The sequence below is a fragment of the Prionailurus bengalensis genome, chromosome C1 (genome assembly GCF_016509475.1).
Source record: "Prionailurus bengalensis isolate Pbe53 chromosome C1, Fcat_Pben_1.1_paternal_pri, whole genome shotgun sequence".
In the NCBI taxonomy this organism is placed as follows: Eukaryota; Metazoa; Chordata; class Mammalia; order Carnivora; family Felidae; genus Prionailurus; species Prionailurus bengalensis.
In genome coordinates, this window is record NC_057345.1 from 75340658 (window position 1) to 75357513 (window position 16856).

Below are 16856 nucleotides of genomic sequence, written 5' to 3' on the forward strand. Positions count from 1 at the left end.
AGAGAATCAAAGTATATTACACATACATATGAAACAACCTCACTGAAAGGAGTGGTGGGGAAAGGTGTTAACCTAGGTAACCTTGAAAATGGAAAGAATCTGCAATACTAAAAGCCAAAGGAAGTACATGTAAGCACTGTACTGTAGTTGATAAAGTTGTTTCCATAGGGATATGGGTGGACAGTTCTGATCCTGCTGTAAATGTATGCTGGAATTGAATAATTAAAGTGGATGGCCAGTAGTAGGAGCCAGATTTCTTAGTGGAAGAGAATTTACAGATGAACAAGGGAAGGAGACTAGAATGAGGCATATAGATTATGGATTAGAGTTGGAGGGGTCATTATATAGTTCTAATACAATATAGATATCCTTTTTTTGTCCCACCACTGTGTATTCAGTATGCAGCACAGCATCTAGCATACATAATAAGTATTCAGTAAATATTTGTGAGATGAATGAATTAGTCATGTTTGGCCAGGATATGGAACACTATGGTTTAGCTTAGTCAGATGTCCATCCTTAGATCATTCAACCATGGCCAGGGATTATGGAATCACATTAAAAACATTGACACCTTCTCTAGAGTCACATGGTTTGAGTGAGATAAGAAACATTTCCCAAAAGCTCAAGGAAGAAGAGTATGCAAAATAAGACCAAAAATAAAAATGACTAACAGCATCCTTTGGAACAGAGGCAGAAATCTGACCCATTAGGTTCAGTTTCATGGTATAAAATGAGGTTATTTTAAAGTAGTAGTGTACACAAATACTTAATAAGGAATATTGATCTTGATATTGAAAACATATATAGATCTGGATTTGCAGTTGTCATTACTAAATTAGATTAAACTTCATGTTTCAAAGCAGGAAGCCAGATGTATTATTTATGACTCTGATTTGTGATAAGAGAAATCGTTAAGTCAAACCAAATTCAAGCAAAAGAGGAATTGGTTAGCACTATGACTAAAAAGTTTAGGGGTATGGGAGTATGTTTAAACATGATTGGATTTAGATGCTCAGCCTGTGTCCTCCATGGTTTTTTTCTCTTTAATTTTCATCTTTACTTTTTTCTGGGTTAGCTTTGTTTTCTGCTGGCTATGATAAGAAAAACTTTTTTGGGAGATGGCTGATGAGATCTCCAAGGCTCAGGCCGTCTGGCCTGGTAGCAAGATGCTCTTTGAGATCATTCACAAGGAAATCCCAGCCAAAATCCCAGCCAATATGACACTGGTCATATTTGAGGATGACCAGTGTCTTGCTTTCCGTGACATTTCCCGTGAAGCATCAACGCATTTTCTGGTGGTACCCAAGAAACTTATATCCCAGATTTCTGTAGCAGATGATGATGAAAGTCTTCTCAGACATTTAATGATTGTTGGGAAGAAATGTGCTGCTGATCTGGGCCTGAAGAAAGATTACTGAATGGTGGCAAATGAAGGTTCAGATGGGGGACAGACAGCCTGTCTATCATGATGAATTGGTCTTCTGGTTAAGCATGTTTTAGGGATAATTTTCCCTTCTCTAGGCAATGATCAATGTTTGCAAGTTCCGATATGTTAAATGGTATACTTATTTTTGCCTGTGTATGGAGAGATTGAGGAAATAATTTTTAAAACCCATGCATTATAATAAAAAACAATGTTGCATGATTTACAGTAAAAAAAAAAAAAAGAATGCACTTCTCTTTGTCAATAGCTTTAATAGCTTTTGTTATTGTCTTTGCAACTGGTGTTCTCTGGAGAAGGACTTTCTTATCAATCCCTGAAAAGGACCTCTGAATCGGACTACTTCAATCCATGACTAACCCTAAACCAATCACTGAATCTAAGGATTGGGTACTCTGACCTACATGCACTTTATGGTTAGTTTTATGACAGGAATGGTGAGGAAGTAAGGTGGATTTTTTTAAGCAAATCTGTTTTGAAAGGTGATGATTTTGTTTTTTTGAAAGAAGAGGATTGTTGTCTCTATCTACATCCTTCTCAAAGTGTGGAGGTGGGGAGCAGGGGGCATAAGGTGGGAAAGAAAAGGAAAAACAATTTTTAACATAATGACAATGTTATTGACATCCCCATCACCCACATTAGATTGTTATACTTTTTATCTCTTGGAAGTCATAACAAGCAATTAATAATTATTGTTATTGAAGAGACTTCTTAAAGCGATCATTATTTCTTGCCTTCATTACTACAGTAGCTTCAATTACATATTTATTATAGTGTCACAAACTTTCAAGATTCTCTGCGTATACTAGGTGTTTTTTTTCTGGTCTTGCCTGTGCTCAGTTATGCAGCTGTATCCAGCTGGTGGCTAACCTGGACTGGAATGCCTCAGTCACATGTCTGGTGTCTCAGCTGGAATGGTTGGAACAGCTGGAGTGCTTTGGTTCTCTTCCACATGGCGTCTGTCCACATGGTCACTTTCATCTTCCAGGGCCTCTCTCTCTCTCTAGCAGAGTAGTCTGGACTTCTGTAAATAGTATTTGAGGTTTCAAGAGTGAAAACACAAGTTATGAGACCTCTTGTGTCCCCTTCCTCATCATCAAAATGTCACTTCCATCACACTGTCAGAATAAGTCAAAAGACTGGTGTTGAATCACTGTGAAAGGGGGACTACAAGACAGTGTAAATGCAAGAAGGCAGGATTCATTTGAGACCATTTTGCAGTGGTCTACCAGAGCTTCATAGAGCATATAGCTTCCCTGCTTTTCCCTGCTTCCCCCAATCCTCAAATCTACTCGTAACGCAGGAGGTCATAGCATATCACTTATTTGCCTAAGCCAAAAGCCAAAGTCTTTGTATTGCTTACAGGACCCTAATGATCCTTGGTCAGATAGGGATTTATATTATATCTAAAACAAGAAATCCAAGGTAGGCAGGGTAGGACTTGTGTAGCAGTTTAGTAAAGCCGGCAGGGTCCCAGGACCTCTCTCTGCTTTGCCATCTTTAGTTTGTTGGGTTTTGTCCTATTTGTCCCGTATTGTCACATGAAGATGGCTCCTGCACCTTCAGGCTTTGGATCTGCAGTCTAAGCAAAATGAGAGAGAGGTTCACCCAAATCCTGGGCTGGCTTCTCATTGACAAAAATTGTCATATGGCTACTTCTAGCAGCTAGAAAGTCTAATGAAGTGACAATTTTATCTGTGTACTTTGTTGCATTTAGCAGAGTGGGAATTTTCTCAGTAAGGATAAAGGGAGGATGGATATTATGTAGGCATCCAGTACTATCTGCTTCAGTGCTGTGTGCCAGGAACTGCACTGTTACTATGAAAGCATACTTCTTAGTCTTAGGCATATCTATTATGAGACTTAGAAATGATACAGTCAAGGTAGTTGCAATAATTGCATTTTCATGTGAGGAAATTGAAGCTTTAACATGGTTGCAGTATCAGAATTTGTACATCACCAGATTGACTCCAAATGCTTAGTTCTTGCCATCATACTATATTCCAGCTGAGCTTTCTGTTAAACACATGCACGCGCGCGCGCGCGCGCGCACACACACACACACACACACACACACACACAACCCCTATGGCCTATTACATTTGTGTAAAGCTATGTTGCTTCTTCAGAGTATGTTTTTCATGTCTGTCTACCTTAATAAATTGAATATCTGAAAGAAAAGTAGACTGTGCTATTTTCCATTGCCTAGCATTCAGTGAACATTTTGAATAACTGTAGTTTTTTTAAAAACTGGAAGATAGGAAAGTCAAACATCATTTTGCAGATGAGCAAACAGGAACAGCGAGATGGGATAACCTGCTTGGGGTTGCATATAGCTAGTGACAGAGAGCTGGTGTTAGAACTGGTTTCTTGCTTCTGGTTGAGAGTATTCTCCCCTGAGACACAGATTGGATTAGGATGAAATTAGAGATGAGAAGTATGGCCTGCCACTATTCCTGATTTAAGGCACCTAATATCCATTAATTAATGCAAATTAGATCAAGGTGTAGTTCAAATATAAGGAAGTGGATACTCCTAAGATCTCTAAGAAGGCAGTATGGAGTAAAAGAGCACCAAATTAGGAATCACAAGACTGTCATTGTGAACCCAGCCAGGTCACTGACTTTTCTTTGTGAACTTAGGCAAATTGCTTAGCTGCTTTGAACCTGCTTTCCTCAAAACTAAAAGGAAATTAGGCTACTTGATCTTTGAAGTTCCTTCTAGCTAAAACATTGTATGAGCCGTTGTACCCAGTGACTTTTTATGGGTGCTCTAGCATTTCTTGGCATCTATCAGGTCAGACTGTTTTATATTTCTATAGTGTAGGGAAAGTAACAGCTTTTTCACTTCTTCTCTGGGAACTTGGCCAGTGAGGAGTAAACATCCTTTCCTATCTCTCCCTAAATGAAGTATTTGATCATAAGTGACAGACTTTTTCATTTTGTTCTTTGAATCTGATCTGGTTCTATTTAAGTTTTCTTAACTTTACTGGAAGTTTGTTAAAATGTAGTAAATTGAAAATATCAGGGTGCCCGGGCAGCTCAGTAGGTTGAGTGACTCTTGATTTTGGCTTAGGTCATGATCTCTGTTTTGAGTTCGAGCCCCACATTGGTCTGTGCACTGTCAGCAGAGAAATTGTCTCTTTGTACCTCTCCCGCATGCACATGCACACTCTCTTTCTCAAAAATAAATAAACATTAGAAAAGAAAGGAAAATACCAATTTATGTTTTAGTCTACAGATCAAAATTTTATTTTATGAAGTAAAAATAGTTGTGTTTATTAAATACATATTAACACATCTGTGTATTTGAAATACTTTATTTACACATGGTATGGTCTAGAGTGGAATGTGTAGTCTTACCCTTTACAGTAGAATTTTAGTGACTCAAAATAACCTAGTTAAATAGCAAATATACTGTAGACTATACAATACTGGTGGTATTTGTCTCTCTCTGTCTCTCAATAATGAACGTTAAAAAAAGATAAAACTCAAAATCTTATAGAAGTTTGATGGGTTGGGGGGGCCTTTGTTGTCACTAAGGAAAAGACATCTGTTGCTCTAATTGTCATTCATTTGTTGATAAAACGCCTTTTTTCTGTTTACTTTTCATTCAGTTATCTTCATGCAGTACTTCTTCCTCATTTTCCATATTCTCATTTTGGAGCTCTTACTAGATGGATCTTGGATCTTCTCATTTTTATCTTCCATGCTTTTTTAATTTCTCATATCTGTGTGTGATGAATCAGAAATTTCCTAAATTTTCTGTCTGCCAGTATACTAACTCATTATCTTGGTTCAATCCGCTATTTATGTATCTACTGAGATTTTAATTTATTTTGATTCCTTTGAAATCCATGTAATTTTTACTTTTCATTTCCTACTCAATGAGGTCTCTATTATTTCCTTTATGTAGCCACTTGAAACCTGCTTACCTAAAAATAATTTTGATTGTTCTATAAATCCTGAGGATATTAAATTCACTGATAGTTTCCTTGTGTTTGGATTTGATTCATCTGTTTGAATGACTGCATTAAGGATATGGATGATATAAAATGTAAAGTAGGTAGAATTAACCATGAAACACATGAAATATTTTTTTAACAAGTATTTTGTGATGGTGAATTTAGATTGATAGTAACATAAATAGGGCATGAAAAAGAAAGACAAAGGCAAAATAATATAAACAGCAAAGTGTTAGATTAATTTGATTAGCATGGAGTGGCTAGCTTATGATTTCAGTGATAAAAGATATGAGAATTATGAGGTTTCTTTCATGTATAGATTGGTGGAGCATCAAGAGTACTTTTACGAGTTTAATTTTATGCTTAAGATTAGTTCATTTTTTTCCTTTTAAAAATCTTTTATCTGCATACTTTCTGAGTATATTAATGAATTTTTAAGAGAGTTTGTGATTAGAGGTTGCATCTAACTGTGTTTTGAAAAGATGAAAAAAGATATCTACTGTTTAATTTTGGGGTAAGCATGAAATTTTACAGAGTAGAAAACAGTTGTGAATGGAGGATGAAAGTGGTAAGCTTGTAAACGTAAATTAATATAATGTAGATAGTGGAGACAGTTATTACTGCCTATAGAAGAACCTACTGAGACAAAGATTATCACTGAAGATTTTCACTGGTTAAATATTTATTTTCTGAGGCTAATTTATTTTACTTGTGTCAGGAATATTATTTCATCGCCTAGTACTGATTCTGACATTTATGATATAATTATTTTATTATTTTTTTAGGATAGGGACATAATTTAATAGATAAAATATCTCACATGTTCCAAATGCAAGAAAATTCTATTTTTCAGGAAATTTCACAGTGTATTGCAACTAAAATTTTTAGGAAAGTAGTAATAGAAAGTACTATAACCTTTCTTATCTACTGTCAGAGGACTTTTGGTTATCTTAAATTATTGATTATATTGTAGACATCTCTTACACTCCTTTTCAAAAAATATTTAAGCCATGTCACAACAAAAGATGGGAGTGAAATATGGTTACTAAAAATTTAGTCCTATGCAAAAAGGAAGAGGAAACAAACATGCTAACCACATATGGTCTGTATCGAATTTTAGCTAATGTAGTTGCTGTGGTTGAATATCAATTTTGCCTTTGAGTTTCCTGGAATATAAGTAGTTCTCCTTATCAGAAGGAGGAATGCCTGAGTTCCTCAGCAGTGACATATTTTCCTGACTTCTATAAGAAAAATATTAAATAATGGACAAATCATTAGGAAAACAAAACAGAACTACTCTGCCAGGTTTAAGCCTGCCTTCAAATTGATCATAGTCTTTGGGGTGGTGAGGAGAGGCATTTAATCTAAATTCTAAGAGGGTAAAGGCAGGAAATTATTTTCCATGAAGAATTGTGATCTACTTTGATAGAAAGTAAAAGTTAGCAGAGAAAGGACTAGGAAGAAATGGTTGATTTCTGCAGGAAAGGTGATACTTTCCAAAGGTGCAGCATGCATTAGTAGCTGAGCCAAGATAGTTTGTGTCCAGCAGTAAATTCTGTAGTTTGATAGAATTGGAATTTAGGGAGAAAATTGAAAAGAAATGAATTGAAGTAGGCAAAAGGCCTTCAAGGATTCACATCAAATATTAATGCCATTTTCGTGTAACAGTATTTTTTTAACAGCCTTTATATTTTACTACCACAGTTCCCAAACTGTGCAACAAGGTTCTCTGGGGTGCCTCAGCAGACTCTCAGGATGTTGCAGTGTATTTTAAAATTTCCGGGGAGGGGCGCCTGGGTGGCGCAGTCGGTTAAGCGTCCGACTTCAGCCAGGTCACCATCTCGCGGTCCGGGAGTTCGAGCCCCGCGTCAGGCTCTGGGCTGATGGCTCGGAGCCTGGAGCCTGTTTCCGATTCTGTCTCTCCCTCTCTCTCTGCCCCTCCCCCGTTCATGCTCTGTCTCTCTCTGTACCAAAAAAAAAAAAATTTTTTTTTGAAAAAAAAAATTTCCGGGGAAACACAGTGACACCATTTGTTGAGTATCATGTGAACTAACTGGACTCAGGTTTCAATATTAGATTTATCTACATTCCCTTTATGGAGGAACAGGAAATGAGGCTGGGAGTGTCCAATCTGAATTCAAGGGTTGAGAAATTGTGAAGGTACCCAATTGTCAGACACAGTCCATTAATAAGTGTGGTTATTAAAGAAAGAAAAAAAAAAGAGTAACGTTTTCTTTCAAGTTGTGTTATTTCAATCAGCTACTAAGTTATCATAATTTAACTATTAAGTAATTAGAATCTTAGTATTTAGTAAACAGAATTGTTACATATTTCTCTTGGCCTGTGGGGCATATGGTAAAAATTACTGATGCACTAAGGTCACCATGAGCCAAGAAACTTAGGGAGTCTCTAGCTTAGTACATAATATTAAAGCACAAATTTGTGAAAGCAGTTCATATTTTCTAAGTCTGTGAGAATAGAAATAAAAATATCTACAGAAATGAAGTTAGCTTAAACTTTTTCATCTGAGCATTGTTTGCCTCAATCCACTTTACCTGAATCTAGACAGCAGAAATTTGGCATTTTATTTTTTAACAGTAGTAATATGCTATTGTTTTTGATAACCAGCCAAAGGTAGATTCACAGCTTTGGAAACTGAATAAATGGATAATAGGACTTACATTCCATTATAAGTAGTGAAAAATGTAGACATTTTTTTTTGACCCAGATACAAGATCATTCTGTATCCACATAGTTGAGGATCAGAAATTTAAGGCCAATCAGGTATAGATCACTTATCCTAGGAATTCTTTTTTTTTTTTTTTTAAGTTTATTTATTTATTTTGAGAGAAAGATAAAGAGCTAGCAGGGGAGGGGCAGAGAGAGAGGGAGACAGAATCCCAAGCAGGCTCCACGCCATCAATGCAGAGACAGATGCAGGGCTCAAACTCAACAACTGTGAGTAAGATCATGACCTGAGCCAAAACCAAGAAAGAGTCGGACACTTAACCAACTGATCCACCCAGGTGCCCCTTATCCTAGGAATTCTTAATCTCAGATCCATGGAACCTGGAAATTATATATACAAACATGAAATTTTCTTTGTCCTACTGTTTTTTGTCAGAGTTCCAAAGCGGTTCTTGGACCTAAAAAGCTTAAGAACAGATTTATCAACTACATTCTTTGCATGGTATGCCCTTTGGCACAGGGTAATTTGGTCCAAAGCCAAGATCCCATATCTTCTCATATATTAACTCATTATTCTGCAAGATAACCTGGTTTTTAGAGGTTAAGAATTAGATGTAAAAAGTATTTGTACCTAATAACTTAAATAGAACTTATTTATATGGTTATGATGAATTCTCAAAGAAATTAAGGAAAATTTTTTAATTAATTGCATCTGTTCAAAAGCTACATAAGGGTGCATAGTGAAATGTTTCTCATTTTTATAACCTTTTATAACCACAAGCTCAATACCTCTTCCCCAAAGTAAACATTATCCCTAAGTTTTATGTTTCAGAAGTTGAAAATTTAAAGACCAGTTGTATTAGAGTAATGGAATTTAAAATAGCAAATGATATACAAATAGCTAGGGCATAACTTTGGTTTGTAGGTTAGATGTACTTACCCAATCTGATTTTTACATTAAGATGAATAACTGGTACTGTGTATTGTCTTAGCTTCTATCAGTAAGACATAATGGAGACATATTTTCTGGTAATGATGTTTTCGTAGTCAATCACATTATCAATTGGGATAATTAGCCATGAAATATATAGAGTTCTGTATATAGTCTGTCTGAATCCTGATGCATTTAATTCATTATCCAAAAAGTGATCATAAGGATATAACTTTATTTTTGCCAATATTTGTTTGGTGTGGGTGTGTGTGTGTGTGTGTGTGTGTGTGTGTGTGTGTGTGTGTGTTAGAGCACATGTGCGTGCACTTACCAGCAGGGGAGAGGCAGAGAGAAAAGGAGAGAGAGAATCTCAAGCAGACTCCCCCCACCACCAACCCCTCTGTGAGAGCCCTATGTGGGGCTTAACCTCACAACTGAAATCATCACCTGAACTGAAATCAAGAGTTGGAGGCTTAACTGACTAAGCTACTCTGGTGCCCCCACTATTAGTTTTTTTTAAGTTTTTTTTTTTTTAAATAGAAGATCAAATAAAATTATATCTTACCTTTGGAATTTAATAATAATTTTTACTTATTGAGTGACTGTACAATGGGCCAAGAATTGTGCTTGAAGCTACACATAAAATATTTTGTATTATCACAATAACTCTGAAAGCTGGCAATATTATGTAGATTTTACAGATGATTAAACTGAATATTTATTTGAAAGGTTAAATAACTTGCTCAAGGGGTGCCTGGGTGGCTCAGTCGATTAATGGTCCAACTCTTGATTTCTGCTCAGGTCAGATCTTGCAGTTCATGAGATCAGGCTTCGCCCTGACAGCGTGCAACCTGCTTGGGATTCTCTGTCTCCCTCTCTCTCTCTGCCTCGTCCCTGCTTGCTCAATCATTCTCTCTCTCTCTCTCTCTCTCTCTCTCTCTCTCTCTATCTCTATCTCTCAAACTGAACATTAGAAAAAATAAAAAAATAAATAAATAAAGGTTTAAAAAAAGTAGCTTGCTCAAGGTTCATAGTGTAGGTGTTAGGGTCTAATTTGGGTTCATAGGATATCAGAAATCCACTGTCTTTATACAACCCTAAGATGCCTTTGTGTGTAGATGTGTTTATTTTAATATAAATTTGTCAGGTAATGCTATTTAGTGAGTGGGCAGAGTTTTTTAACTTAGGCTCTTATATGGCAATAATAAAGGTAACTAGTCTCTTGCTTACTAAGAAAAGAATTAAATGTAATTAGGTATAATGTATTTAATAAAGAATCACTGAATACACAGTTTTGTTCTTAGGCTGCACATTTTACTGAGCAGCTAACTTTCCTAAACTATCACATTTGTATGTTTTTTGTTTTCCTGTAGGGAGATTCCCGGAGTCTTCCATTTTCTGAGAATGTGAGTGCTGTTCAAAAATTAGACTTTTCAGATACAATGGTGCAACAGAAATTGGATGACATCAAGGATCGAATCAAGAGAGAAATAAGGAAAGAACTGAAAATCAAAGAAGGAGCTGAAAATCTGAGGAAAGTCACAACAGATAAAAAAAGTTTGGCTTATGTGGACAACATTTTGAAAAAATCAAATAAAAAATTAGAAGAACTGCATCACAAGCTACAGGAACTAAATGCACATATTGTTGTATCAGATCCAGAAGATGTTACAGGTATATATGTGTTTTATTTGATGTTTTTATAGTACATTAATAAATATATCATCTTTGAAATTAGTAAGCTTTGTGAAGCTATAGTTTTTAGTTTTTCTGGAAGTACAGGGACTGTATTTTCTCTGATAGTTAAAGTCTTGTTTATATTCTGTTCAGAAGTACAGTGGCTTGATGGATATGAAAATTGAAACGTTTACTTAGAGATGAGTAACTTTGCTGTCTACTCTCTTACCCTCTGTCAGTAAGACATCACTTAGAGTTATTTTTCCAAGATTAATGTTTTGTACTGAGTCAACCACATGCTCTTACCTGATTCATCCTTGTGATCAGCAACACGAGTTTGCCAGATGACTTTTAAAGTTAAAAATGTATTCTGTGACCAAGGGATATTTTTATTCTTTGCAAACGTAATTAATCAAACCTATGACCTTTGTTCTTTGTGCTCGAAGCAACTGAATTAACAACTAAGCCAACAGGCATATCATTTGAAAAGGAAGAGGAAAATTTTAAAAACCAAACATTACTTTTTTTTTCCTTAAATATAGAAAATAAAAGGAAAATCTAACCCATAAGTTCAACCTAAGATTTTTAAACAGTGGAATTAACAAATGTTCATGTTGGAAATTTTTCAATGGTACAGAAAGTAAAAACAGAAAACTAGCTCTCTCTACCCTAAGCTCTTTCCCTAAAAGTAGCATTACTTTTTGTTGTATACCCTTCCTGAAAAAAAATTCTATATTTGTATCAATATTTATCAATATATACATTCTTCCTAAAGCTTTATACATTAAAAAAATCATATAAGACACATTTGTCTAATAGTTTGTCTTTGCAGAGATGGTATTTTGAGCAAGGTTTGTAATCTCTGTAACCTTCAATGTATTCATTGGCAGAGAAAAGGAGTGGTATATCTACAGTAATGTATCCAACTGCATAGAAATTTTAGAATTTATAATTCTCTGAGAATTTAGAATTTAGAATCTCTGAGATTAGTTAATAAGAAATAACTGATATAAGCAAAATTGAATTTGACTAGTACATGAATTTGACTAAGAACCTCAAATTACCAATCTAAAAAGTTGCATAAAATACTTCAGATATTCAGCGTACTTGATAAAACTTATTTTAATGTATCAGTTTCAACATCTAGGACTTTAGGAATTTCATTGGAGACTCTCTATGTAGAGATTTCAACCTTGTAAGAATAGTTGAATCTTAAAAATAACAGAAATCATAGAGAAACCAGTCTTATTTTAGAATTGAAGTCATACCAATGATGTGAATTAATTTCCCCAGAATAACAAAGTTAGCTAAGAACTCTTCAACTCCTCATCTAGTATTATTCTCTTACCCACACATTCAATAATTGTATATAAATGGAAATTTATATTATGAAAATACTTTTCTTAGCAATATCATATAAACTTAGAAATAGCTTGTTCCGTTGGAACTCTGCCGAGCTCTGTATTTTTTGCCCATTAGACTGCTTTAGGAGAGGTCTAAAATAAGAAACAGCCCTGGCGCTTTAAACTCTGTTTATTTAGAGAAAACATTTTTTTCCTCACAGAGTACTGATAACTACCTTGTAATTGGAATATTGAAGAGTTTTTGCCACATGAAGAATAGCCTATTTCGTTTTCCCAGTCCCTCTTAAAAAACTAACTCTACTGAAATAGAAACTACATATGATAAAATGCATAGTTTAAGTATATGATTTGATGAGTTTTAACAGATGTATGTACCTAGGTAACTGTCACTGCAACCAGTGGATCCTGAAGATTTCCATCACTTCATTGGTTGTCTTGTATACATTAATTCTCAATCTCTAGTCTGCATCCCTGGCTTTAAGCAGCCACTATTCTATCGTCTGTAACTTTAGGTTTGTCTTTCTTAGAGTTTCATATAAAGAAATGAGCTTTAGGTCCTACTGTCAAATTCTTTTCCTTTCTCAGAAGCCAATTTGGTTATCGCTGTGAAACCTTCCCTGACTTTGAGTTTATTAAAAAAATTGTTCTTTGCAAATGGCATATTCATAACAATTTGGTAATAAGTTTTTTTTTCGTTTTCCATCATCATTTATATAATAGCAGTAAAAAACAATAAAAAAGACAGGATTAAAAGTAGTTCAAAATTGAATTTAGGTCGGATTGCCATAAAATTTTCTGTGTTTTAAATTGCATATTGGGGCGCCTGGGTGGCTCAGTCCGTTAAGCGTCCGACTTCGGCTCAGGTCACGATCTTGCGATCTCACGGTCCGTGAGTTCGAGCCCCGCATCGGGCTCTGGGCTGATGGCTCAGAGCCCGGAGCCTGCTTCCGATTCTGTGTCTCCCTCTCTCTCTGCTCCTCCCCCGTTCATGCTCTGTCTCTCTCTCTGTCTCAAAAATAAATAAACATTAAAAAAAAAAATTAAAAAAAATAAATTGCATATTAAGGTAAACAAAATCATTTACTTTAATTAGGTCTGACAGGAAGATTCAAGAATGTAGTTCTTTGCTTTCAGTCCTGTAAAGTATGTGGATTAATAACAAGTGTTTATTAATATTAATAACTCTCATCTTAGAGGTATGCAAGCCTAATGCTCAAAGAAAAGGGACATAATTTAAGTCTGCGTTATATGAATAATTACTATGTACCTAATTAGGCCCGCTGTCACTTTACTTCTGAAATAATTAACTCTTAATCTTTAGCTTTTTATTTGTAAAATAAGGAGTTTTATCAGATGAACTTCAAGACTTAACTATAAAACTCTCTGAAATATTGTATATTATAATATCAAGATCTGATCATTTGGGACTGTTATTGGTAAAATAAATTGAGTGTTCATTTATTCTTAGGAATAGCAAGAAATTAATTTTTTTGATGTTTTCTTCAAGCCCATAACTGTTTACCTTTTGTATACTTTAAGATAGTCTCATTGGAACTAGCCCACATAGAAGTTATAAAGATACTATTAGATGAGGTTGAATGTACTTTAAGAAAAAGATTATTGGATCTCTGTCAGGTGGAGTGGTAATCTAAGTCTTAGTTGGCACCTGAGACTCCAAAAGGAAATATTTGGGAAAGAACCAGTATCTTGAATATTTCACTTTTGTGTATTATCCCTAAAGAAGATGATAAGAATGTATTTCATATTTTGTGAAGTATAGCTGGTAATTTGTATAGTATAAGCCCGTTTTCATCTTACTTCCTTTTCTTATACCTCTTTCCATTTCCATCTTCTCATACTTCACCAAACTTAGACTGATTTTTACCTATTAAAGTAATGGATATTTTCTTTAATATCTAGAAGATCCAGAAGGGAAATACTGATTTGTATAGAACCAATAATGTTGGAGTTTTTTTAGAGTTAACTTCAGAAATTCCTCTAAATTCTGGAGATAATAACTATATTAAAGGAGTTTTCTTTCCAAAGAAGTTTATGAAGTGTTTCTTGAATAGAAGTAAAAATTTAATTTTTTTTTAATTCTTGACCTGTCTACCTAAGTATGGCATAGAAATTGTAATTGACTTTTATATGTATTAAATATAAGTGTGAAATATGTAGCCTGATTTGTTATGTGATTCTACATATTTTTTACTTCTCACTGAATTTCTCATTTTGAGATAAACTTACTTTGTATTAAATTTTGGATTCTTTTTTTAAAATTTTTTTTTCAACGTTTATTTATTTTTGGGACAGAGAGAGACAGAGCATGAACGGGGGAGGGGCAGAGGCAGAGGGAGACACAGAATCGGAAACAGGCTCCAGGCTCCGAGCCATCAGCCCAGAGCCTGACGCGGGGCTCGAACTAATGGACCGCGAGATCGTGACCTGGCTGAAGTCGGACGCTTAACCGACTGCGCCACCCAGGCGCCCCCTAAATTTTGGATTCTTAAGGAAAGGGTTGCCATTGAGTAGTTAGCAAGTCACTTATAACACCCCTGGATTTCTTTCCTCATCTTTAAAATCATGAGATTACATGACTCATAGATTCCTAACCTTTGAATTCTTTAATGGTACACTTAAAAAAAAAAAAAAAAACTAATACACAGTAACATTGATTCTTTTTTGGTATACCATTTCATAAATTTTAATATATGCTAGGTTTATCTAACCACCATAATCAGAAAAAGGAACAGTGTTGTTTCTTTGGAGTCACACCCTCTCCTCATTCCATATTCCTTGGCAACCACTGGTCTGTTCTCTATCACTATAGTTTGCATGCATGCATGCATGCATGCATTTATTTATTTATTTATTTATTTATTTATTGAAATTTATTGAAATTTATTGTCAAATTGGTTTCCATACAACACCCAGTGCTCATCCCAAAAGGTGCCCTCCTCAATACCCATCACCCACCCTCCCCTCCCTCCCACCCCCCATCAGCCCTCAGTTTGTTCTCAGTTTTTAAGGGTCTCTTATGCTTTGGCTCTCTTCCACTCTGACCTCTTTTTTTTGTTTTTTTCCTTCCCCTCCTCCATATAGTTTGCTTTTCAAGAATGTCCTACCAATGGAGTCGTAAAGTGTATAATTGCGACTGACTTCTTTCACTCAACATATTGCATTTTGAGATTCATCCAGGTTCTTGCATTTATCAATAATTCATTCTTTTTTATTGCTGAGTAGTAAGTCCATTGTATAGATATACCACAATTTGTTTATCCATTAACCAAGAACATCAGGGTAGTTTTCCAGTTTTTGTTAATTATCAGTAAGGCTGCTGTATCTACCTGTTAATAGATTTTTGTGTGAACATGTTATTCACTTTAGTAAATACTGAAGAGTGTGATTGCTACATCATGTGTTAGAGTATGTTTAACATTATAAGAAACTGCCAAAATCTTTTCCAGAGTGGCTATACCATTTTTCATTCTCATCAGGAATATATGAGAGCTCTGGTTGTTCCACATCCTCTCTGGCTCTTGGTATTATTAATATATTTTTTAACCAGTCCAACAGATGTATAGTGGTTGATGGCACACATTATTGTTGTCAGAGGTAGGAAAGAAGAAAAACAAGGTAGCACTATCTTAAGGAGAATTTATGAAAGAACTGTGCATGCCCTAGGTACAGAGTTATGTACAGAATGAAGAAGTCTTCTCTACCAGGCAATACAAGGACAGTTTTCAGACATTAAGATGTAATATAACAGATACAAGCAGTTCTGAAATTTTTCATGCCTACGTTGTTTATTTCAGCTTAAACAAAAAAATGTTACAGCCCACAATCTTATCCATGCTATTTTTATAAAATATTAAGAAAGCTAAACCAGAGTTTGTACTAGTTACAGAATTTCTCAGCAGGGTGCCTGAGTGGCTCAGTTCGTTAAAAGCATCTGACTCTTGATGTCGGCTTAGGTCCTGATCTCACATTTGTGAGTTCAAGCCCCATGTCAGGCTCTGGGCTGACAGCATGGAACCTGCTTGGGATTCTCACTCCTTCTCTCCCTGCCCCTCCACTCCCTCTCTCAAAATAAAATAAACTTAAAAAAAAAAAAAGGAAACTTCAAAAAAAAAAAAAGAAAAAAGTTCTCAGCGACATTACTTTAGTTGATGACATATGACAGAGGCCATCCTGAGTACACAAAATAACTGATTAAGCATCCATTAATAATACATGAGCATTCCTATAGTCTGAGCATGTTGAGATGGCTATATAAGGTGAGCCATTTTGTTTAAATAAAAAAGCTGGCTTTGGGGGGAAATACAAACAGTTAATATAACTGTAACACATGGCAAGATTCTGGAGCAGTTTATTCTTAAAATATCAGTTTATAAATACCAGGTAAATACCAGAATGATGGTGAGTGAACAGTAGCTAAGACTTGAGATGGAAGTTTGTGAGGGAGATAGAGTGCTTCAGCATACTACTACTTTTATTAATTTAGATTTGGCTAGGTTTGTTTCAACAGTATTCCTCGTGCTATCTTTTTTAATGCAATAAGTAAATAGACTTATTCCATAATCAGCCATCCTGGCCGTCTAAGTACCAGTTAATGAATATTGATCACTGGGCATCAGCTGTGTATAAAATAAAGATCAAAGGTTATATGATCTGAGATCTCATCCAAGTTGGACCATTATATAGTTGTATGGTTGTACACCACTTGCATCCCCTCTAAGTCTTGTTTTTCTCATTTGTAAAACCTGGAGGATAGACTATATATGCCCT

General features: G+C 35.3%; 2 protein-coding genes across 2 annotated transcripts in view; both read left to right on the plus strand.

The window, feature by feature from the left end:
* Positions 1-16856, plus strand: part of PKN2 (protein kinase N2) — a 130037-nt gene that overhangs the window by 38470 nt on the left and 74711 nt on the right. Inside the window, exon 2 of the mRNA XM_043575511.1 lies at positions 10401-10701. Coding sequence (XP_043431446.1) covers positions 10401-10701 — 301 coding nt within the window. The remainder of the gene's footprint in view (positions 1-10400; positions 10702-16856) is intronic.
* LOC122480740 (histidine triad nucleotide-binding protein 1-like) lies at positions 1084-1521 on the plus strand. Its single transcript, XM_043575512.1, has one exon. It carries the CDS (start codon positions 1122-1124, stop codon positions 1419-1421), a length of 300 nt encoding a protein of 99 aa, XP_043431447.1. The 5' UTR covers positions 1084-1121; the 3' UTR covers positions 1422-1521.

Bases quoted from the DNA above. Each gene is read 5' to 3' on its own strand.
- LOC122480740 (XM_043575512.1), top strand. From the start codon at position 1,122: ATGGCTGATGAGATCTCCAAGGCTCAGGCCGTCTGGCCTGGTAGCAAG.